This window comes from Nicotiana tabacum, chromosome 1 (assembly GCF_000715075.1).
Source record: "Nicotiana tabacum cultivar K326 chromosome 1, ASM71507v2, whole genome shotgun sequence".
In the NCBI taxonomy this organism is placed as follows: domain Eukaryota; kingdom Viridiplantae; phylum Streptophyta; class Magnoliopsida; order Solanales; family Solanaceae; genus Nicotiana; species Nicotiana tabacum.
The window spans coordinates 181,491,335-181,516,450 of record NC_134080.1 but is presented as its reverse complement, the minus strand read 5'-3'; the positions used below and the strand labels follow the sequence as shown (position 1 = coordinate 181,516,450).

Here is a 25,116-nt window from a genome sequence, read left to right as displayed (position 1 = left end):
CCCTATCTACTGGTTTAGGGTACTAAAGCTATTATTCCTACCGAAGTGGAGATCCCTTCCTTAAGGATCATACAGGAAGCCGAGCTCAGCGATGCGGAATGGGTTCGGAGCCCGTACGAACAAGTAGCTCTCACTGACAGAAAAAGAATGAACGCAGTGTGTCACGACCAAATCTACCAGAATAGAATGGAAAGTGCTTTCAACAAAAAGGTTAGGTTAAGGCAATTCACATCGGGGTAGTTGGTGCTGAAGCGAATCTTCCCACATCAGGATGATGCAAATGGGAAATTCTTACCCAACTGGCAATGCCCTTACATGGTTCACCGGGTATTAACAGGATGAGTACTTATACTTGCAGAAATGGATGGAGAGATTTGGCCAAAACCTATCAGTTCGGATGCAGTCAAGAGATACTATGTTAAATATTATGTTTGCACTTTCTATTTGATGTAGCTGAACTATGATTGACCTGATTCCCATTTAAGAGGGGATACGTAGGCATCCCTGTAGGTTCGGTCACATCATAATAAAATCTTCGTTCCCCCTATGGTCAGAAACTAGGGCAAGATCTCGATCTCATCATGTTTGGAACCACCAAGGAAGGCTTCTCCAAAAGTATGCATTTAAACTGGGGCTGAATTTTGAGGAGGATTCTCAAAATTTCAAGTGAAGGAAGTTGCAATGTCTCAAAAGCGTGTCACAATCGTCAAATCAACAAATGCATGTTTTCAAAAATTTGATTTTATAGTAGCAAGACATTACCTAGGGTGACTCAAGTAGGATCTCCAGACAAGAGCAAAGGCAAAGCAAGGAACCAACAGCGCGAACCAACCTCCCCCCCTCCCCCCCACCCCGCGCAAAACTCACGGTTTTTCTTTGGACGCATGCACAATGAATATAATAAGAATGGACGCAAATACATACACATAGCAAAATCACTATCTACATAATGATGATAGTCGCCAAATGCAAATACGTCAAGCTAAGAAATGCTTTTATCCTCTCGTATTTAGTCATTATTTTTCTTGCATAAGGCTAAGCACTGCCCTTATCATTGCATAGGGCTAAACACTTCCCTCACCTTGCATGAGGCTAAGCACTGTCTCCACATTGGATAAGGCTAATGCACTTCCTTTCTTTGCAAGAGACTGAATATTGTCTCCATTCCTTGCATGAGGCCAATCATTGCCTCCACACTGTCACTACCTAAACTGATGGGCCGCGACGAGCACCCGGTACCTTACTCAATCGAGTACCAACAAAATGTATCTTTTCGTATCATACTATCATCGGTAAATGAGGCGGAAGGGCTGTCGTAGGATAGCTAGAACCAAACTTGTAATACCAACTTATACATAAGATATATGGGTCTATAAGACAAAAATGATCACTTGTACACGAAACATAGGCCGACAAGGCCATACAATCTTTTACGTACATACCATATGCCTACAAAACTCTAAGAGTAAATAAACATCATAAGGCCGGGATAGGGCCCCGACATACCAATAAATAAGTATCTAAATCATACTAACCAAGTAAGCAACTCCGGAGCAAATGGAGCGCACCAACATCTTCCGTTGAGATGATAGCCTACTTGGAGGACTCTCAACCTGTCTATCGGGACCTGAGGACATGAAACACAGTATCCCCAGGCAAAATGGACGTCAGTACGAATAATGTACTGAGTATGTAAGGCACATAAATAAGTACATAATATACATGGAAGAAATATATAGTAAATGACTCAACCTGTAAGTCTGGATAAATATGTAAATTATGAAATAATTATAGTGTCATGCATATGCGTATGGATGTCATGTCATTCATAGGTATATGTTCCATAACATCATCAGGCCTCTGAGGGCACCCTATCATTTCATCTCTGCCACTGTGGGCAAAATCATCAACATATACCAACTGATCAGGTGGTGGTGCATATATAATGCCATAACCTTTTTCCATATCCCATATACATATAATATACATATATACGCGTATATAAAGCCTTCTAGTCATGGGTCAATGTACATGTATATATGAATGCAATGCATGAGAAGTACGTCAAAAAAATCTTTCGGAATGTTGTAAGACCATTATGCCTTTGATTAATATCATGAAGTAAACTTTATCAACTTACGTATTTTTTGAGACCCATGAACAAATGATAGAATAATCGTACACATGGGGAATTGAAATGTCACGACCCAAACCGATGGGCCGCGACAGGCACCCGGTACCTTACTCAACCGAGTACTAACGTAACGTATCTTTTATATCATTCTATCATAGGTAAATGAACCGGAGTAAATAATGAGGGAATAAAAACTTATACATATGAAGTACGGGCCTATAAGACCAAAATAATCACTTGTGTACTGAACATAGGCCGACAAGGCCATACAATCTTTTACGTACATGACATCTATCTACAAGCCTCTAAGAATATATAATTTTTATAAAGGTCAGGACAGAGTCCCGCCATACCAAACAATACACATCTAAATCATACTAACCAAACAATAAAGTCTGAAGCAAATGGAGCGCACCAACATTTTCTGCTGAGCTGATAGCCTACTTGGAGGGCTCTCGACCTGTTTATTGGGACCTGCAGCATGAAACACAACGTCTCCAGGCAAAATATGTAAGGCACATAAATAAGTACATAATATGCATGGAAGAAATATAGAGTAAATGACTCAACCTCTAAGTCTGGATAACTTTGTAAATCATGAAATACTTATATTTTATGCATATGTGTATGAATGTCATGTCATGCATAGGTACATGTGTTCATAACATCATCAAGCCTCTGAGGTCATCCCATCATATCATCTCGGCCACTGTGGGAAAATCATCAACGTATGCCAGCTGATCAGGTGGTGTCGCGTATATAACGCCGTAATCTTTTCCCATATCCCATATACATATATACACGTATATAACGCCATCTGGTCATGGTTCAATGTATATGTATAAATGAATGTGATGCATGAGAAGTACGTTATTAAAATCTCTCGGAACGTCATAAGACCATTATACCTCTGATTAATATCATGAAACAACTTTATCAACTTACGTATTTTCTGAGACCCATGAACATGCAATAGAATAATAAGACATATGAGAATTCAAGAACATAGGCATCTCTAATACTTCTATGAATAGAGTCATTTATGGAAGTTGTGCAATTATTCGTTTCGTTTGTATTGTATGGATCATGCCAAAAGGAAAAAAGGGATAGCCTTAACATACCTGTATGATCTCTTTCTTATTACATAACCAAGTTCAACGCAACTTCTTTAATCTACAACAAGTGAAATGATATTGCCGTTAACATATAATGCCGTACCATTGTATTTTGTTAGTCGCATGACTTAAGGAAAATCGGAAAATAACTCCCCTACTTATAATATATCCCAAAGACCAATAAGGGTCATCAACAACCCAACAACAACAACTATAACCAACACTAGCAACAACAACAATATAATCCAATATGAGTTTCTCTAATTATCTTAACAATAATATTGAGCGACAAGCTCGTTTCTTTTACTCATTACAAGATATAAATTAAATGAAAATCTTATTCCATATATTAGTTTACAACCTTCAGAGCATTATACTTATATGTACTATATTATTTCTAGTTTAAAATCTCCACAAACTGCCTTCCAAAACAACCCCATACGCCTAGCACCTTAATTTTTAGCGTCAATCATTTGTTTTTCATCTTTTCTTCTTCAATCAACTTAATTAACACTTAGGAAAGCTTAACAACAGAAGCCACAATATTGTCAAATTATTTCTCAAAATTTTCAGCCACCACAAACCATATTTTTAACCACAAAATAGTTCAACCAAAAAGACAACTGTATCCCATGTTCCATCAAGTGCATCTTATGGTTTTTCACTCAAACAACACAACCAACACAAGATTAACCTTAGGCATAATCAAGAAGATGTTATACATACCTTGGATAGCAGCTAAAACTCGAAACTCCATCTCAACTTAGCTCACAATAGCCCTCAATCACACTACAACATCATAGAAGTATTCTCTTGTACTCTTTAACACCTTTGATGAGGATTTGTATTGATTTCTCTTGAGTTTAGTTCTTGGATCCTTGGACAAGTTCTTGGAGAGTTTGAGAGTATTTTTTTGTAAGTAATCTCTGGATATTGATGAAATATAATGGATAAAGACAACTTATAAGCCCACCGCCTCAATTCTCTAAGCAGGTGGGTAAGCTGCATGTTTGGCAGCTTGAGTAGTGCCACTTCGGACACTTGTATCTCTCTACTCCGATATCGTATTGACAAACGGTTTGCAGATTTGGAAACTATACACATAGAAATTTAATTCCATATAAAGATTTCCATGTAACTCTCAGTATATTGGAAAAAAACTGCATCGCAACTTGGCCTATAAACCTGCCAGTTTCTCCGAAGTGCGGCAACGTGACTTGGTGACCCTAGTTTAAAAATCCATATTTCTCTAACCCGATCTCGTATGTATAAATGGTTTGGACCATTGGAAACTAGGTTCCAAGACCTTCATTTTGGTGTGATTTATGTCCCAAAATGACACCATAAAGCATACGAATTTAATTTCTCGAAACGGCTCGTTACAAGGAAAATCTTAACACGATTTTTCCGTAAGTTAAATCCAATTTTTCTAAAACTTTATATTTTATGTACAAATATCATATATAGTTATATTATGACTTTAAACTCATTAAATCATGATTAACAAGTCTCATATTCATTATACGTCACCTTAGGATGCACAGGGTGTAACACCAAACTTGTCGACTTTCGACAAAACTTATCTCCTTCAATTCGTTTAGCTTCTAAGCCTTCCAACCATCTTGGTACTTGTTATTCATGATATTAAATATTATTAATTTCCAAGATAACATGATTAACTTACTTTATAAATTTTTCAAAGCTGATTTCATTTCTGAGCTTACATCAATTGACTTATGACGTACTCTCAAGTACGGAAACATGGGGTGTAACACAATAACATAAGCATCTCTAGCATTTCTATGAATAGAGTCTTTTATGGAAGTTGTGCATTTTTTCGTTTTATTTGTATCATATGGATCATGCCAAAAGGAAATAAGGGATAGCCTTAACATACCTGGAGTAGGTAAAAATCCGTATGATATTCTTGGAAAAGGTTGCACCGTACTCCTTTAGAATCACAAAATCTTGGGTTGCTACGGTGCTAAGAAATATCGTTGGAAATTTTTTGTTTCGAGAGTAATGTCCGTTGAAGCTAAAATAATTATGGGAATTGTTCTTGTTGGATTTGAGATTAACTTGTAATTTTGGAAGAAAGCTATATGATCCCTTTGATTATCTCAAGGCCAAACTTTTAAATATGCTTACGAAAGTGTCATGTGTATGACACTTAAATGGCCACCTTTCATGCGAAGTTATGAGTCACTTAATGTATTTCAAAGGGGCCGCCACGTTTTTGCTTTAGTCTTTATCCAAAGACTTCAATTAATCCACCACTAATTATTAATTAACTAGGTAATGTCCCATTATCCAATAATTAACCAATTACCCACATAATTAAGAATTATTTCCATTTACTTAAAATACTATTCACATACCTTATACACCTTACTATCATGGTCATGTGGTACCTTGTACGACACTAGTCCATAAATACCGAGTATTTTAGCTCGGGCCGTATTTTATCCCAACATGTCAAGCTTGGACAAAAATTCAGTTTCTTTGACTTGCTTTCCCTCTCACTTTCACGGATTTACTTATCACTTATTTGAAATAGCATAATGCTTATAATCTCAAAATAATTTCATTCCCGAACTTACGTCGATTAGCTTACGACGAAACTTTAACATACGAAAATGCGGGATGTAATATCATTCCCCCCCTTTAGAACATTCATCGTCGAATGTTGACTGATACACTTATTATTCTCATAACCCATAACTCTTACGGACACTTTAGTGCTCCTCTTGCCATCTAGGCAACTGTTCTGTGAATAAGTCCAAAGGCTAGGGCATTCCTTCCTTTAGTCACCTTCCTCATACCACGACTTGTGGTCGAAATCTTTCCAATCTCGTAATTGTTGCTACCTTCTGCCATGCTGCCTGTGTGACTCTGACTTTGTAAATGTGCCTATGCGAGTCTTCTCCCCTTTTTCCTCCAGTTTTTAGCCAATCTCTAGGTCTTCACTTTGTGAACATATACATAACTATTACAAGGTGCTCCTCTGGGAACCTATAGGTATACCGAAGTTCTTCGCTTAGTACTTTGTTGAACTTGTGAATATTACTATATCTTGTTTCATAGCCCCAATTATCCATCCATATGACGTTACTGCATCAAGGTAAGTCATACTATACCATAACTCTCACTTCAATTTATCGTTACTGAGGTATGCTACCAAACTCCAGGTTACTTTTGTTGCTTATCTTATAGGTATAAATCTCAGTTCTTTAATGCTTCTTCATTACCGTTCATCTTAAGAATGATGGCATAATCTCATGTCATACTTTGTAACTTGTATCCGTCCATTATCGATCCATCTCAATGTTGATCTATAGTCTTCCATTAATAACTTGAAACTTCTTACGTAATACATTGTCACTAGGGCTTATGTTGCATCGAGGAATATTTAAAGTGCTTTTCCTGATTCACTTAGGGGCAATATTGTACTTCAATAATCGTATATTATAGCATCCCTATGTGATTTACCCTACGTGGGTATTTTAATCCTATACAATTTATGAAATCATTACTCCATCAAAGGCCCAAACGTCATCCTTCATCTATCTTAATTACACCTTCATTCTACTACCAGGGTAGAATTCCATCTCCTCTAAATGCTACTAGTCTTAGACTCTTTTGAGTTCATTCACGCAATCACTACTGAAAAATAGGCCTATGGCAATAGTAGGTAAACCGTTGCAATTGATAGGCCAACCGTTGCCATAGATGTATTGGAATAGTTCATCAACCGTGACATCCGCTCACGTGCCAATAGATCTACAGCAACGGTTTTGGCAACGGTTGACCACATCGTTGCTATAAATCAAGCTATCGCAACGGTTTTCCCTCTGTCTGAAGCATCGAGTGTTCATTTCAACTACAACGGTTGAAAACCGTTACAATATAGTTTATGCAGCAGTTGTAAACTATTACTATATTATTTACTACAATGGTTGGAAACTGTTACAATATAGTTTATTGCAACAGTTATGTAAACTATTGCAACGTTTATTTAAACTATTGTAACGGTTTCATTACGCTACCGTAACGGTTTTGTTTCTATTGGATTAGTTTCAATTGCCAATTGCATCGGTTTGTCACACTTTATGGAACGGTTTGCAAGATCTATCGGAACGATTTAGAATGTCTATGGCAACGATATTTTTGCTTATTGCAACGGTTCTATTAGGTTATTATAAGCGTTTAATTGACATTACTACCTGAAAATATTTGTAATTATAACTTGGAACTTATATAAATAAAAAGATAAAACACTTCATAATCTTTCATATCCAATAAGCTAAGAATAACGATAATAGCAAAATGTTTTAACCCAATTACATAAGTTTTACAGTTCAACACTTCAAAAGTTAAAGTTTCAAATGTTATAACAAAAGACTCCAAGAATATCGACAACAACTCAAAGTTCTTCTTAAGTAAGGTCTAGATCTTCACTATCTCCATCTTCCCTTTCTTCAGTTACTCCACCTTCTCCATCTTCCCTTTCTTCTTGCTCCACCTACAAAAAAGAATAAATAAAGTCATTAAATAAGAATGGATATAATAGAATTTTCTCTAATTGTAACTTTGTAAGTAGAGAATAAGTTGGTTGCATCTTCCCTTTCATTCTTCCAATTGTAACTTTTAACCATTTTAGTTTTGACTTTTATAAGCCAATGCCAAACATAAGGGAAAGAGCAAACGACAAAAATTGGGGGATAGGGGGTAAATGAAAAATTCTACTGCCAAAGCCAATGCTGACTTTTGGGAAGTCCATCCCAATATGCCTGTACACGAATTAGTTCTTTAACATGAGGTCTGATAAAACCTTATTTTTCCATTCAGCTACTCCAATAGAGCATGAAAACATTTTTGCAAGAACATGTGAACCGAAGGATAAAACAGATTTAAAACTAATGATCCAGACTTTCCTTTAGATCACAATGACATTTCATCAGTACTAATGACTTTCTAGCACTTCAATTGCAATACATCAATTTAAACCAACAACACATGCATAACTCTTCAAAATTATAACATAGCATTCTTTGCTCTTCCCTGCCATTGCACTCCCTCTCCCCTCCCACGACAAAATGACACCATACACAGGCTACCCGGAAAATTAGAAGAAAAACATATCAAATTTAACCAAGTTGGAGAATATTAAAACACAGTGTTCTTTCCACTTCCAGGCCATTGCACAACCAAACACTCTACCCATGCACCAAGAAAAACTAAAAAAAGATCTCAAATTTAACCACATAGGCTGAAAATTATAATAAAAGAATTTAGCCAATACCACAACAGGCTACACAGAAAAACTAAAAGCTCTCAAATTTAGCCACACTGGATAATATTAAATCAGGAAAAAAAAATGATCACTTAGCCCCACAACAAAATTGTATAGAATAATGCAATACTTTCACCAAAAAAAGAACAAGAAATTTCATCAACTAGCTCGGTTAAAAGCCTTATCAGAGAGAGCAGTGGCAGAAAAGCAACAGAAGGAGAAGAAGAAGAAGGAGGAGGAGGAAGAGAAGAAGAGTACGTACTGACCTCGATTATTACTCCCAGTAGATAGACGATTGATTAGTTGCACAACAACTTGTTGTGCAGAGGAAGCATCTCCAGGTGAACGAGCATTGAAAGCTAGCATGCTGGGATCAACCTATAAGTCTGGATTCAGACGCTTAAATTGTGAAATGATGTTAACTGCAACTTGTAGTTCCATGGCATCTTTTTGTGCATTGAACTTTTCCTGCATTCTTTGTTGCATCCTTTCTTCCATTTCCACCATTTTTTGTTGCAGCATCTCATCGGTAGAACTTGAAGAGGTTCCAATATCTCCCACTTTTCTTTTTAAGGAAGTCTTGGTAACCCCACGTCCGTACAATCTTAGGCGTCCTGGATGCTCAGGTCCCATGACGGACGCAAACATGTCAACTGATTGACTTCCATCTTCAGCTTCTTGTGTTGATTGTATTCTATCCATTTCAGCCTACAAGACCAAATTAAGTCAATTTTAGATTAGAAAGTATATAAAATTGAGTCAATAACTAATAATAGAAAAATGAAATCAACAAACTTTAAATTAATAACTCGTACAATTTTATTAAGAGTATCTGCATACGAGGCCTTGTATACTCGATCGAGCTTTCTTTTTTTTGTAGTCACAAATATGTCCTTACTTGATAGAGGTTCAGAAGTTTCTTTCTTTTTTTTCCTGGTTACATAAAAAGTGGTATAAATAGTTCAGATTATGCCTAGCAAGTTCATATTTAAAAGAATAATAAGAAAAAAATATCAAACCTCGCATATTCTAGCAAAACGTTTTTTGCCAGCAGTGTGTGGATATCTCAACTTTTTGCGATTCTCAGTGTTGGTTTCTTTCATTTTCTGCAGCAAAAAAGAAACATTGACAGTGAATACATCTACTACACAGAACAAAGCCTCTCTTCTGAAGATTATTTTGGGTAAGGCAAGCTTCCCAAGCTGCAGTCCAACCAAAACATGCAACCTTTACAGGAGCTTTGTTCCTCCAAATCACTTTCCAAGGCCAATTAGGTTCCCAGTAACTTGCATTTTTTCTTAATAAATTGTAAAAGCTTTTGACTGAAAACTTTCTGTCATTACTAGCATTCCACAATAATGAATCCTTCTTACTATGATCAATGTGGATAGAATTCAACTGAAATACATCTGCCAACCATTTAAATTCATTCTGAAATACATCTGCCAACCAGAATCTGATAAGAAATTAGCCACCACTCCATCCTTATTGTTACAGCAGTTAAATAAAACAGGAAATTTCTCTCAAACGTTCCTCACCATTCCATAAGTCACTCCAAAATTTTATCTTTCTTCCATAGATCTTTTTCCCCTCACGTTTAGCTCTTTCAATACAAATTCAGGAAGTCCTAATTATTAAGTGCAACGTTTACAGTCACAAAAGAAAAGATCAGCAAGATAATAGATTCCGGCTATAAAATCTACTATGCAAATGTAACAGATAAATGGCATCAACAAGAAAAGCTGAAGAGAAACTATATTTCTCGCCTAAGAACATGATTTCTAAATAAACAAAAATCAGACATTTTAAGCAAATCATGGAACAATATTCAGTTTTACCTTGTAGGTATTAGAGTTACAATATCTAAGAAGTTCCCTAAATTGAGAATCCGGAACATCAACCGGCCTATTCTCCATTCGAAGCTCGTCATTCTCATAGGGTTCAAAATGGTTTTTATATAACTGGTTTTTGTACTTTCTCTAAGCATTTGAAATTGATTGAAAAATCCATTTTTTGCCCTTCATGAATGTCGTATTTTCCCTACAAATTTAGAGCAGTTAGGTTGGTGTAAACAATATGAAATATCGACATACACCTATTGAATATTGCGAATTTCAAACCTTGACATATTTCCACATATCTTCTTTTATCTCAAGTTTCCTCCAATCAAACACATTAAGAGGACAAATGGTCGCATTCCTTGCCAATGTACCAAGGAAGTTACCCAACTCATTTACATCATCATCAGTAGGACCTATGAGTTGATTGTTCTCATTTAGCACAATTTGCTTGCGGTCTTTCCTACCATGAACACTTTGCATCAGAGTTTTTCCTCTTTTTCGTTTTTCGGCAGAAGGACCTACATAAATATGAAGTAAGAATAATCACCAAAAGTCATTACGTTATTGAATTTGACGATTGAAATCTATATGTTCTTGCCTTGTTCCTCGGATTGCTCGTTTGTTTCATGATTGGAAGAATCCTCAACTTGTTCTTGTACCGTTTGTGAAGTACGAGGGGTAGAATCCAGTGGTAGTTGTTGCCATTGTTTACGTACTAGTTGTGATGCAAGAGAGGTAGAGTTCAGTGGCATTTGTTTTTCTTGCTCATGTACTATTTGTGCTGGTGCAGAAGTAGAATGCAGAGGCAGCGATCCACCTGCAGAAGTAGAATGCTGCAATTGTTCACGTACTGCTTGTGATACAGAAGGTGTAGAGTTCAGTGGCATTTGTTGCACTTGCTCATGTACTGCTTGTGCTGATGTAGAAGTAGAATGCAGAGGCAGTGACCTTGGAGCTTTAATAACTCTGTTTGTTTTCAATGACGAAACCTTTAGGTTTTGCAAAGATGCAAGCGATCCAGCTGCTATGAATTTTGTTAATTTTTTATTTTTACTTGAGCGCCCTTCCTGATTCATGATCCACTTTCCTCTGTTCAAAATTAGATACACATGAGAGCCAAGAAGTATTTGAACACAAACAATAGAATCAATTGAGTAACTTCATACTACTAAGATACAAACAGTAGGTACAAGAGTCATGGTAAACCCTGTGGCTGAACAATCTTATATTTTTGAACAATCTTTAGATTCTGAAAGAAAGAAAAGAATAAAGAGCAACATCTGGAGCCATAAAGATGTACTAAACCTTCCTTTGAGTGATACAAGTTTAAAGTTTTCTCTTTAAAACAAAGAATCTCTATAGAAAATCACTTGATGACATCACAATGAAACATATATCTATGTTTCATCCACTAAGCACTAAATGTTTCATCAAAATAAGAATCACTTTGTCAGCTATACTACTGTTGCTCTCTTCAGAACCCATGGACACTAATGTGCAGGTGTTAGTGCTTTGGTGCCAACACTGAACTGCCACCTAAGCGCGGAGAAGTATCCAGCGTACGCTGTACCTAAGTTCACCTGGTATGATTGCTTGGTCTAATTTTAGAATCAGGTAAAGCACAACTATAACCACCAAGCTTACATTGCGCATAAGACTAAACACCATAGAAACACATATTTAGAATAAAAGGAGAAGCAGAAGCTTGCATATACTGCATCTCACTACTTTGACCCATCATGACAAAAATTTAGGGATTTTGTCTGCAAATTATCAGCCAAGAGAAAGTCTGGGGCAATGCGCAAATTCTGCATTGCTACCAACCAAGGCAGTGGCTGCAGAGCTACTGAAATGAAGTCACCAAAAGCAAATTTTCTTTTTCTTCAGTTTTATACAGCTCACAATTACGAAGCTTGAACCAACTACGATCTATAAACCAAGAATCTTCAAACTTGTGCTTATGTCATAATTAAACAAGAAACTCCAGACTTTGCACATATGCTTTGACCTGCCGCAATGAAACTTCGCGACTCTTCTGGAACTTCTAAAATCAGTGGGGAAATTCCAGACTGGAAGATCCAGAACTTACCCAGGAATTCCTATGAATAATAGAGTAACTGACTTCATTATATAAAATCACTGTTTACATCATCTTGGCTTTTCAAGTTCCCTAAGATGCCAAGATCTGTTAATTAATCATCCTTCTAGTCAATTTATGAGTTTAAACTAGTTTTGTCTGTTGGATACCTAGTACAACATCAAGAAAAGGCACATGAACCAAAAGGGATAATCAAAAAGAGAGTATTGAGGTTAGGAATCAGATAAAAAAGCACCTTTTTTAAAAAAAAATAGTTATCAAAGTACAAAATATTGATATTCTCTATATCAGAATTCTCTAACACCCACATAATACAGATTCTATAATGGCCCACAAAAACCTATTTCACCTTTTTAATTAAGAAGGTTCCAAGAATTCCAAAATGCTAAAGGAAAAGACAGATAGCTTGGAATTTTGTGATGATAGAATTTATGAAAACACAATGCATTGGTTGTCCCAGCAACTATTCAGTTGTTCAGCAGCTACATATAGTTGTTGGACAACTACAGTAATTGTTCGTACAGTTGTTCTATTTGCTAATAAAAGTCCAACAATTTCAAAACTTATTCCAATAACACTGAAAGTTGTTGACTAAAACAACCAAGTTAGGTTCGCTAAATGAAGCTGAAGAACATATACAAATTCATCTTAGGAAATGCATATTCTGACCCAAAACTTAACTCAAAACTGCAAATTTTCTGCATGATAACAGAGGAGAAAATAGACAGAATTCTGGTGCACTTCATACCTGTTTTATCCCCTTCAAAATTGCTTGAAATGTTGAAGGTTTAGAAGTTGCTTTCTCAGCTTCTTTATTTCCAGTATTTGATGTTAGAAGCGGTGTCAATGGGGAAGAAATTGGTGTAGCATCAGATGCGTCTGCAAGTAAGGTCCTCGTACTAGAGAGCCCCTGTCAAAAAAGTTAAAAAGAAAGGAAAAGAAAGCAAAAATTTAAACTATGAAACTGTTTAAACTAATTTTAATTTTTGATTGGGAATTTATGTACAGATGGTTTTATCAATATTTCGCTCGCAGCTTTAAAAATGTCAGAGGGTCCTCCCTAGGTACTACAATGAAAGACTAGATGAAGAGGTAAGGCAGAAGGCTTCAACCTAAGCTTAGTGACCTAAAGAGGGAATGGTTATGTAATAATAGTCTCACTACAACATTGTATGCACGCTATAAAAAAAGTGGCACCTACAGTGGCCAACGAACCGAAAGTAAAGTAAAAAATAATATTCGAGATCATATGAGTTGCACAAAAATTCCGGCATGCGCGGGAACTAAGATAAGCTAAGTATGCACGCAATAAGGGGGGCAGAAAGATCAGGAAAAGCAATAGCTTACATTTAAAGAAAGCTGAGAAGGAACGAAAGGAATTATTCGATCAATGATCCAGAGTTAGTTACGTTAAATAAGTTGATTGCACGACCATAAAGGATTATAGAACGAGTTTATATAGATCTAAAACATGATATATAATACCAAATTTATTTCGCTTGAACTAAAGAATAAGGCAAGATTTTTTGATTAAGAGCCAGAAAGTGCAAAGAGAGCAAAAGAAATCTTATTAACTTCATATTTTTAGGTCTCCGAATTGCTTCTCCTTAGTTTGTAAATGATTATGGAGAGGATTGAGGATTTTTCAAGGCATCGGAGAGAGAGATATGGGGGTATCGAAGTTTTTAGTAGTGTATCAGTGAAGAAGAAGAAGAAGATTTTTGGAGAGAGAGAGAGAGATGGGGGAGGGTATCAGTAAAGAAGAAGATGACCGAGTGTTTTACTTTGGGGGTATCGGCTAACATTGGGGGTATTGAAGTTAATGGGGAAAGTGCCAAAATAGTTTTTTTATTTAATATTTAGATTATTAATATTTGGCGGGTGTAATAAAATTCAAGAGGGAAAATTAAGAAGGACAAAAGTAACCGTTCCAATAGAAATTTTTACAATGAAAGCGTTCCCGTAGATAGTTTTATTGGGACGGTTCACATAACCATTGCTCCAGATGCATCTGTGGCAACAGTTGTTTTACAATTGCAACGGTTCTATAGTTAAAGTGTGTTGATGTCACCTAAATGGTACTGTAACGGTTGTAACCGTTACCATATAGGTTCTATAACCGTTGCTAAAATAACTGTTGTCATAGGCCCATTTCCTGGTAGTGAATACTGAGCTTTCAATAACTTAGAGAAACCATCAAATCTCTTATTTTCATGGGCTTAATCCCGACGACTTATCCATTCTTATCACCTTCTCACTCGCCCTTTCTTATCCTTATTCCTATGTTCCTCAGCTAGTCTTTCATTGTAGTACTTAGGGGGCACCCTCTGACTCTTGTAAAGCTACGAGCTTATTACATCATATACTCGACGGACCTTTTGTTGCCCTTCCTTGTCTATAATTATCCGTGGTTATTTACCTCCACGCCCTTATGCTTGTAGAGCTGCTTCTGAACTGATATTTTGACTGTCTTCCTAGTGGCATCCATACTGTACCTTTAACTATCCCAACCCCTATCTGAATAGTTCTCAAGGATCACGATGTCATATCTGCAAGACTCAATTCCCATGTTGGGGTTCACTATGTTTATCTTGCACAGTCTATTGATTTGTCTGTATCCTCTTGTCTAGCCATAACTAGGCTCTTCCTGAATTAACTACTAACTACTCGTTGGTCCATTCTCATATCAATATTCCGTGTAACATTTCTTGGGTTATTTCCTTTATCTTAATGTGCCTCTTGCACCAGATCCTTATATATCAAGTGTTCATTCGCATTTATTTATTAATAACATCTGGGCGAGAACCCTTACTGCCTCTCCCTGCCGTCGTGTTTGCACAGTATTCTGGAATCGTAGCATATCTGTAGAATTTGAATAAGTGCAATCTCATTCCTTTATCATTTTTATCGCATTTTTCCTTCACCATTCCATAGTTACTAGAACCACTTAATTTTTACTTATTGCCACATTACTCCATATTCTCCCCTTTAGGGGAGTACTAAGATTTAGTGCTACAACTATCTACATATAGTTGTTTTACCTCTTCATCTTTGGCGTCTTTTCACATTATCGATTACCCTTATTCGCGAGGATGACACTTAGTATAACTGGAAATATAGTTCCTTAGGCTTAATCATTGCTTGATTTGGGGAAGCGTCTTTCTGAATGACCTTTAAAGGTTATCCTTCTGTCGTCCATTCTATTATTGCCGGAAGGCAATCTCTGAAATTCTTATAATGCTGACTATTATCAAATTACCCAATCCCTAATTCATGTCTAGTTTACCTTGTTTACCAGCCCATACTAATTTGTATTACTTTGGGGGTCTAACTTTTCTTTTTGTTCACGAACTTGTTTCTCGAAATGAGGATATGACTTTCTGGCCTATAATCTTTTGTTGTCTCAAGGCCTGTCACTTCTCATCTTTTCCTTCACTTGACTGTAGACTTTGTAATACTGTCATTTTTTCTCTACCGTTATTATCCATATATCACATTTTAATCATAATGCACTATCTTCTCATTACTTTTCTAATATTCCTGCCTATCCCTTTCTTTTGAAAACTTTAACAAGACATTCTTTCTCTTTTAGCTCTCCTTTCTTCATTCATCGGCTCTTTAGGTTGCTCAATGTCCTTGCTTTTCTAGGGACGAGAGTCACACTAAGGTAATATTTATCCCTTCTAGGCTTCTAGTGCCTATCTTTGTAGTACTCATATGTAGCTGTACTATTTTAGAATGCACCATCTGGGTGTCTCACAAGGAGATCTATTAGCACATTTGCAATATCCTTCGGAAATGTCAACTAACGCAAACACTCCATCCACCCTTTTTGGGTCACTCTAACCCAAGCCGGATCCTGATATTCGTCCTCCCCTTATACTACCTATGTTAGCCCTCAATAGGGTATAACTGAGATAGGTGTGGCCAATTATACATATCTCTATAACTGTTGAAGGTAACTCACAATGCTTATATCTCTTTTCTTGAATTGTAGATAATGATCATCTTTACTAATTGGGTACCTCGTTCCCTCCTTCACCTTGCTTCTTTTACTTGTTGAAACTTGTATCATCTCCTGAATCTCTCATTTTTTTTCACCATATAAGTGGGTAGATATTCTTGCCTTAAGGCTCCTTATCAAGAAGCTCATACACACATAATCTACTGAAGACCTTACATTTAGTCATCATAAGCATGATGCAAAAATCGAGTTCCTCTAACTCAACTCTTTCACATCTATATCTCTTACAGACCGTCTTTCTGAATGTAGGCATCGTTGTATTACGAATAAGATAGAGTTTAGGAAATTGAGTTCTTATAACTAAGATCTACCACACAATCTAGAGTAAGAAGAAAGAGTGACTGTCCTAAATGCCATGTAGCCTCCTGTTTATAAGTATGGTGCACGACACACCCATAAAAAAGACTCTACTAGACACAGCTTGTAGATTCCCTAGGACAAAACTGCTCTGATACCATTTTTGTGAGGACCCAAACCGATGGGTCGCGACTAGCACCTGGTACCTTACTCAGCCGAGTACCAACATAATGTATCTTTTCGTATTATGCTATCATAGGTAAATGAGGTGGAAGGGCTGTCGTAGGACAGCTAGAACCAAACATGTAATACCAACGTATACATAAGACATATGGTCCTATAAAACTAAAATGATCACTTGCACACTAAATATAGGCCGACAAGGCCATACAATGTTTTACGTACATGACATATGCCTATAAGCCTCTAAGAGTACATAAACGTCATACGGCCGGGATAAGGCCCCGACATACCAATCAATACATGTCTAAATCTTACTAACCAAATAAGAAACTCCAAAGCAAATGGAGCACACCAACATCTTCCACTGAGCTGATAGCCTACTTGGAGGACTCTCAACTTGTCTATCGGGACCTACGGGCATGAAATGCAGTATCCTCAAGCAAAAGGGACGTCAGTATAAATAATGTACCGAGTTGTAAGACACATAAATAAGTACATAACAGACATGAAAGAAATATAGAGTAAATGACTCAATCTGTAAGTCTGGATAACTCTGTAATTCATGAAATAATTATAGTGTCACGCATATGCGTATGAATGTCATGTCGTGCATAGGTACATGTTTCATAACATCATCAGGCCTCTAAGGGCATCCCATCATATCATCTCGGCCACTGTGGGCAAAATCATCAACGTATACCAACTGATCAAGTGGTAGTGCATATATAACACCGCAACCTTTTCCCATATCCCACATACATATAATAATATATATACGCGTATATAACTGTAATGACTCGAGTAGTCATTTTGAGATTTTGCACTTCGCTTGCTAGTTCTCGGGCATGACTAGCCCCATGTGATGTATTATAACTTATGTAAATCGTTGGTTTTAGTTTTCAGGGTAATTAAAATAGATTTGGAAGAACAATTCTTAGTTTGAAGCTTAAAATTTGAAAGGTTTGACCAAGTTTTGACTTGTTAGTATATGATATAGGATTGGAATTCTTATGATTTGGTTAGCTTTGTTAGGTGATTTGGGACTTAGGAGCGTGATCGAAATGTGTTTTGGAGGTCCGGAGTAGATTTAGGCTTGAATTGGCGAAATTGGATTTTTGGCGTTTTCCGGTTGATAGGTGAGATTTAGATATAGGGATCAGAATGGAATTCTGGAAGTTTCAGTAGGTTCGATGTGTCATTTGGGAGGTGTTTGCAAATTTTCAGGTTATTCGGACGTGGTTTGGTAGACCTTATGATCGAAAGCGTAATTTGGAAGATTTTGAGAATCTTAAGCTTGAATCCGATGTGTTTTGGTTGATTCGATGTTGTTCGAGGTGTTTCGTAGATTGGTATTAGTTTGGATGGTGGTATGTGACTTGGTTGTGCTTGTGGTTGAGATCTCGGGGGCCTCGGGGTGATTTTTGATGGTTGGTGGAAAGTTTGGAAGTTAGAGGTAGCAGTTGAAGCTAAGTCTGCTGTTATAACCGCATCTGTGGTTGGGAGGCCGCAGGTGCGACCCCAACAGATGCGGAACACCAGTCGCAGAAGCGTAAGGAGCCAAGGAAGGCAGAAACTATAAAAGCGGTTAAGGAACCACACCTTCGATGGTGCAGGTGCGGGTTGTGCATCGCAGATGCAAAAATTGAAGGTTTAAGTGATGACCGCAGAAGCGGTGCTTGGGACCGTAGAAGCGGTATCGCAAGAGTGAGTGCCGGAACGCAGGTGCAAAAAGTTTGGGCCAGAAGGTATAAAAGAATTCCTTTGCAATTTTTGAGTTGTTCTTTATCATTTCAAGTCGGATTTGGAGCTTTTTGGGAGACTTTGAAGAGGGATTCAAGGGATAACGTCTGGAGGTAAGATTGTTGAACCTAAAACTCATTTTTGTGGTATTATATCACAGATTAGAGCTGTAATTATGGAAATTACTGGTTAAAAAAATTGAGAAACTAGGGCTTGGTATTGGAGACCTTGACTTGAGGATTTGAGGGGGCCATTTGTGGTCGGATTTTGGGACTTTAGATATGTATAAACTCGTGAGGAGATAAGGAATCTATTGTTATCGAATTCCGAGACGTAGGCTCGGGGGTCGGGTTTTGGTTAATTTCGGGATTTATGTGGTAAATTGATTATTTTTGCATGGGCTTCGTTCCCTCAGCATATTTTGACGTCGTGATTCTGATTTTGGATAGATTCGACGTGAGTGGAGGCTGATTCGAGGGGCAAAGGCATCACAGGCTAGAGGTTGGACCGGATTAAGGTGAGTAATGATTGTAAATGTTGTCCTAAGGGTATGAAACCTCGGATTTCACCTCGTAGTGTTATATTGAGGTGACACACATGCTAGATGACGAGCGTGTGGTCGTGCACCGTTGGGGATTGTGATTTAGTCCATCCCGAATAATTGTTTTACCGCGTATTTGATTGAAAATTGTTTTCTATCATTATGTTTTGGGCTGAATGCCACATTTGGGCCTTGTGCCAACTATTTGGGCCCTTAGGGGAGTTTTACTGCTATTTTCTCACTGTTTCGATTTTATATCTGTACTCGGTCATGCTATATTCTACGTTTTTCATAACTCTGCCATGTTTACTCTATTTTAACGCGTTAAATAATATTTTGGGCTGAGCATCATTTTTTATTGTTGCCACGTGGATTATGAAATTCTGACTGAGTAAGGTTGGGGTCTGTATTATGAGGATACTTTTGGGTTGGGCTGCACACCACAGCAGTGATACATTGATTTATGATTATGAGGCTGAGGGCCTGAGATTGTACGCCACAAGGTGGCTTGATATGAGGCAGAGAGTCTATTAATTATGCCACGATGGCTTGATATTGCGCTTGAGCCGTAACGGGCCCCTCCTAGAGTCTGTACACCCCCAGTGAGCGCGGGTACCCATTGTGATATGAGATATAGCCCGAGGGGCTGGTGATGTTCTATGTTATTGCTCGAGGGGCTGATTCTGTTGACATTGTGCCCGAGGGGCGAATTTTATGTGTTTATCTTTTCTAGATGCTTCTCATTTACTTGTTTATCTGTTAAAAAGGTGTTTAAATGAAGCTTATTCTGAACTAAGGTGTTTTCATAAGATTTCACTATTTCCTTGTCTTTTACTGGTTTTGCACTGCTTCTTTATAGCATATTATTGTGCTTTACGTGATTTCTTATCTCTTAGTCTTCATTTATTTTTATTTCTAACTGAGTTGGAGTACTCACTTTACTCCCTGCATCCTGTGTGCAGATTTAGGAGCTTCAAGTTCCGCTTGTGAGAGTTGATTGCTCAACAGGCTATTCGGAGTCCACTAGGTAGCTGCTCGGCGTTCGCAGCCCAGTGTTTCTCCCTCCTATTTTATCTCCCTTGCTATAGTTATATAATAGATTGTATAAACTCTTTCACACTCTTAGACTATGTTAGATGCTCATGACTGGTAACACCCCGATGTCAGGCTATATTTGGTTTTCCATAGTTGATGTAACATTATTAATGACTTAATTATGAATTATTATTTGTTAATTTAATTGGGAGTTGTGTCGACTGGCCTTGTCTTCACGAGAGGCTCCATAACGACCGAGTATGGGTTTAGGGTCATGAAAAGTTGGTATTAGAGCCTAGGTTACATAGGTGTCACGAGTCATGAGCAGGTTTAGTAAAGTCTAGCGGATCAGTACGGAGACGTCTGTACTTATCCTCAGGAGGCTGCAAAACCTTTAGGAAAAACTTCACATTCTTGAATTCATATCGTGCGTCCTTGATTCAGCTTGAAATGTAACTCTTTGAATTCCTTTCACGCATTCATATGCACGCATGAGCGCTCAGTATCAGATGTGTATCGATGGCTTGCGATTCCCTGATTGAGGGGCGAGATGTGATTTTCTGTGCATTGATGTTGGGCCAGTCTGGAGGACTTGAGGCCGGGTTTTGCCTGCAGCTTGAGCATCGAGGTGCTTATTGTGTGAGCACGTGTTTTTGATATTATATGGTCGGTAGTGTCCCTATTAGTAGAAGTGGTGGCTGGATGGCTATGTGATGAGTATGTTATGACTGCGAGATGTATTCATATGATTTGGAAGCGGCGAGAAGGGTTTGCTGGAGGATAGAAACACTACTAGGTGCTTGATTTCCATCTTGATTTGAGGTATAACCCCGAGTTATGGGTGTGTGAAGAATCTTTTCATGTTTTCTAGTTGGGGAGTGAAGTAAATTTCATGTTGCGATATGAGTTCAGACACAGGAAGATTAAGTGACTGCAAAATGTTTATGCCGGTGGAAGGGTATAAAGAGATGTTAGTTTGAGACGAAGCAGGTGGGTCACCTCTTACGGATTGTTCTGAAGTTCGCGTGATTCTTTATGCCGTTTATTGGAAGATCTCTGTTACCAGGGAAATATATGTGTTGCAATTTGAATTTGGGTCGCCTAAGAGAGTGGGCTTGACTGTTATGAGGGTGAATGCGAGATTTGTAGAAAATTTAAAGTACTAGATGGTCTGTGTTTCACGAGCTTATAAAGGGTTGAGTTTAATCTCACTATGGTATTATGGTAGTAATAGGGCATATGCATTATGAGTTATTGTGTGTGTTTTGATATATCGCTTCAAGCCAAGTGGGGGAGTCTGCTATTGCCTAGTTGATTGCACGGGCACCGTATCGTATGGCACCGACGGAGTTAAAGGAGTTGAAGGAGCATCTTCAGGAACTCTTGGTAAGGGGTGCATTGGTAGACCAAAATGGATGTGTGTTCTACATCGAGTTGGCTTGGTTGACTCCGAGTCGTATTGTTGAGGGATATGTTGATTCGATTGTTATTGAGCTTATTAGTGATATGGGGAGATCTATGAGTTACCTTTCCGTGTTGTGAGGCATTGGGATTTGTTGATTATAGGCATATGTGGTGCGGTCTTATTGGGGTCCCTCAGTGGAATTCAAGCGGAAAAAGCATTGGGTATTGCTCGGCGGATGGCATATCGGTTGTCTCCTTTCGGGTTTGTATGGTGTTATGTCAATTGCTTCGCCGTGGTTATGATGATTGCTTTGGTTCTAGACATCAGATTCCGTATGGTTGTCGATTTTGAGCATATTGACTTGAGGTGTTTCATGTGGACCAGTGTTTGGAAAGGGTCGCGCATTACAACGAATTATGTGGAGGTATGATCCTTCGAGTTAGATTCGTTTGTTCTATTTCTATGATGTGTGATGAGCTCTCAACATTGTGTTGTGGTGGTACTGTCGAGCTTGCAGTACAACTCTCTCATTTGAGTCATCCTCATGATTTGAGTATGTTCAGGTAGTTTCTTATCGGTGCGCGGATTGCAGGAGTTATGGTTTTAGATGATATTGATATGTCATGTCACCAGTGTAGTTGTGTTGGATTAGATGAGATCGTTGGGGATCTAGAATGACTACAGACGAATTCGGTTTCAGCATGTTTGAAGGATAATATCGAGGTTCGGCTTAAAAATTTACTATGGTTCTTGCCAAAGGAGAGGGAGCTTCATAAATGGTTGTTCTGCGAAATGATTGCGAATCTGTGTGTTTCTTTTATCATTGGCAATATATAGAAGTGTTGGAATGAGGCTTTATTTGATAAGAGGCTTATTATCGAAATTCGGATGTTCTGAGCAATGGTTGTGATCAGAAGTTATTGCTACAAGTGTTGGAGTTATGTGGTATATTATGTAATGGAATTTGGGTCTACAGTTATGGTTTGTTACAGCTTGTTCGGGATTATTCAGAGTATAGATGTGAGGTTCTGCTCTTGTAGATGGTTTCAAAAATGGAAATGTTGTTCTAAGGTTTATGGGCTAGGTTGGATTGTGAGATTTCAGTTACATTGTGTTATCGGACCTATATGAGATAGGGTGATGTAGGATCACCCCCAGGTATGAGCATGGTAAGGTTATTCAGTGATTGGTTGGCTTTTGGAACAACTTTAGACACGTTCGAGGACGAACGTATGTTTAAGTGGGGAAAGATGTAACGACCCGACCGGTCGTTTTGAGCTTTTACACTTCACTCGCCAGTTCTCGAGCATGACTAGCCCTGTGTGATGTATTACAACTTATGTAAATCATTGGTTTTAGTTTTCAGGGTAATCTAAATGGATTTGGAAGAACAGTTCTCAATTTGAAGCTTAAAATTTAAAAGGTTTGACCAAGTTTTTATTTGTTAGTATATGATCTCAAATTGAAATTTTTGTGATTTGGTTAGCTCCGTTAGGTGATTTGGGTATTAGGAGCGTGATCGAAATGTGTTTTGGAGGTCCGAAGTAGGTTTAGGCTTGAACTGGCAAAATTGGAAGTTTGGCGTTTTCCGGTTGATAGGTGAGATTATGATATAGTGGTCGGAATGGAATTCTGGAAGTTGCAGTAGGTTTGTTGTGTCATTTGGGAGGTGTGTGCAAAATTGCAGGTCATTTAGACGTGGTTTGGTAGATTTTTAATCAAAAGCGTAATTCAGAAAATTTTGAGAATCTTAGGCTTGAATCCGATGTGTTTTGGTTGATTCGATATTGTTTGAGGTGTTTCGAAGTTTGGTATAAGTTTGGATGGTGATATGTGACTTGGTTGTGCTTGTTGTTGAGGTCTCGGGGGCCTCGGGCTGATTTTGGATGGTTGGCGGAAAGTTTGGAAGATGGAGGTAGCAGCTGAAGCTAAGTCTGCTGTCATAACCGCATATGTGGTTGGGAGGCCGCAGGTGCGACCCCCGCAGATGCGGAAGAACAGTCGCAGAAGCGGAAGGAGCTAAGGAAGGCGGAAACCGCAGAAGCGGTTGAGGAACTGCACCTGTGATGGCGCAAGTGCGGGTTGTGAATCGCAGTGCGAAAATTGAAGGTTTAATTGATGACCGTAGACGCGGCGCTTGGGACCGCAAAAGCGGTATCGCAGGAGCGAGTGCTGGACCGCAGGTGTAAAAAGCTTGAGCCAGAAGGTATAAAAGAATTCCTTAGTGATTTTTGAGTTGTTCCTCACCATTTCAAGTTGGTTTTGGAGCATTTTGGGAGACTTTGAAGAGGGATTCAAGGGATGACGTCTGGAGGTAAGATTGTTGAACCTAAAACTCGTTTCTATGGTATTACATCACTGATTATAGCTGTAATTATGGAAATTAAGGGTTAAAAAAATTGGGAAACTAGGGCATGATATTGGAGATCTTGACTTGAGGATTTGAGGGAGCCATTTGTGGTCGGATTTTGGGACTTTTGATATGTTCGAACTCGTGGGGAGATAAGGATTCTATTGATGTAAATTTTATTGAATTCCGAGACGTAGGCCTGGGGGTCGGGTTTTGGTTAATTTCAGGAGTTATGTGGTAAATTGATTATTTTCGGGTGGGCTCGTTCCCTTAGCATATTTTGACGTTATGATTTGATTTTGGATAGATTCGATGTGAATGGAGGCCAATTCGAGGGGCAAAGACATCGCGGGCTAGAGTTTGGACCAGATTGAGGTGAGTAATGATTGTAAATGTTGTCCTAAGGGTATGAAACCCCGGATTTCACCTCGTGGTGCTATATTGAGGTGACACACACGCTAGATGACGAGCGTGTGGTCGTGCACCGTTGCGGATTGTGACTTAGTCCATCCCGAATAACTGTTTTACCGCGTATTTGATTGAAAACTGTTTGCTATCATCATGTTTTGGGCTGAATGCCATATTTGGGCCTCGTTCCAACTATTTGGGCCCTTAAGGGATTTTTACTGCTATTTCCTCACTATTTCAATTGTATATATGTACTCGGTCATGCTACATTCTACTGTTTTCATAACTCAGCGACGTTTACTCTGTTTTACCACATTAAATGATATGTTAAATGATAGTTTGGGCTGAGCATCATGTTTTACTATTGCCCGCGTGGCTTATGAGATTCTGACAGAGTAAGGACGGGGGCCTTTGTTGTGAGGATATTTTTGGGTCGGGCTGCACACCACAGTAGTGATACCCTGATTTATGATTATGAGGTCGAGGGTCTGAGATTGTACGCCACAAGATGGCTTAATATGAGGCCAAGAGTCTATTGATTATGCTACGAGATGGCTTGATATTGCGCTTGAGCAGTAACTGGTCCCTCCCGGAGTCTGTACACCCCCAGTTAGCGCGGGTACCCATTGTGATATCAGATATAGCCTGAGGG

At 38.3% G+C, this 25,116-nt stretch overlaps 1 protein-coding gene across 2 annotated transcripts; it reads right to left on the bottom strand.

Annotated features, from left to right (window-relative positions):
- Positions 1 to 7,536: 7,536 nt before the first annotated feature.
- LOC107806794 (uncharacterized) lies at positions 7,537 to 14,252 on the bottom strand. 2 transcript variants are annotated; one of them, XM_075255121.1, is made up of 7 exons: positions 14,057 to 14,252; positions 13,230 to 13,391; positions 10,982 to 11,472; positions 10,663 to 10,901; positions 9,562 to 9,648; positions 8,809 to 9,250; positions 7,537 to 7,771 (listed from the first exon to the last, which is right to left on the bottom strand). In XM_075255121.1, the coding sequence occupies exons 3-6, from the start codon at positions 11,457 to 11,459 to the stop codon at positions 8,921 to 8,923; spliced, it is 1,134 nt and encodes a 377-aa protein (XP_075111222.1). In that variant the 5' UTR covers positions 11,460 to 11,472; positions 13,230 to 13,391; positions 14,057 to 14,252; the 3' UTR covers positions 7,537 to 7,771; positions 8,809 to 8,920. The 2 variants fall into 2 exon arrangements, with proteins under 2 accessions (XP_075111222.1, XP_016486514.1); XM_016631028.2 differs by having other exon boundaries at positions 13,230 to 14,252.
- Between the last annotated feature and the right edge of the window lie 10,864 nt (positions 14,253 to 25,116).

Coding starts and splice junctions, on each gene's coding strand:
- LOC107806794 (XM_016631028.2), bottom strand. CDS start 11,459: ATGAATCAGGAAGGGCGCTCAAGTAAAAATAAAAAATTAACAAAATTC. Junction 10,902..10,981: donor CGAGCAATCCGAGGAACAAG/GCAAGAACATAT, acceptor ATATTTATGTAG/GTCCTTCTGCCGAAAAACGA. Junction 9,649..10,662: donor ATATGTGGAAATATGTCAAG/GTTTGAAATTCG, acceptor TTTTTGCTGCAG/AAAATGAAAGAAACCAACAC.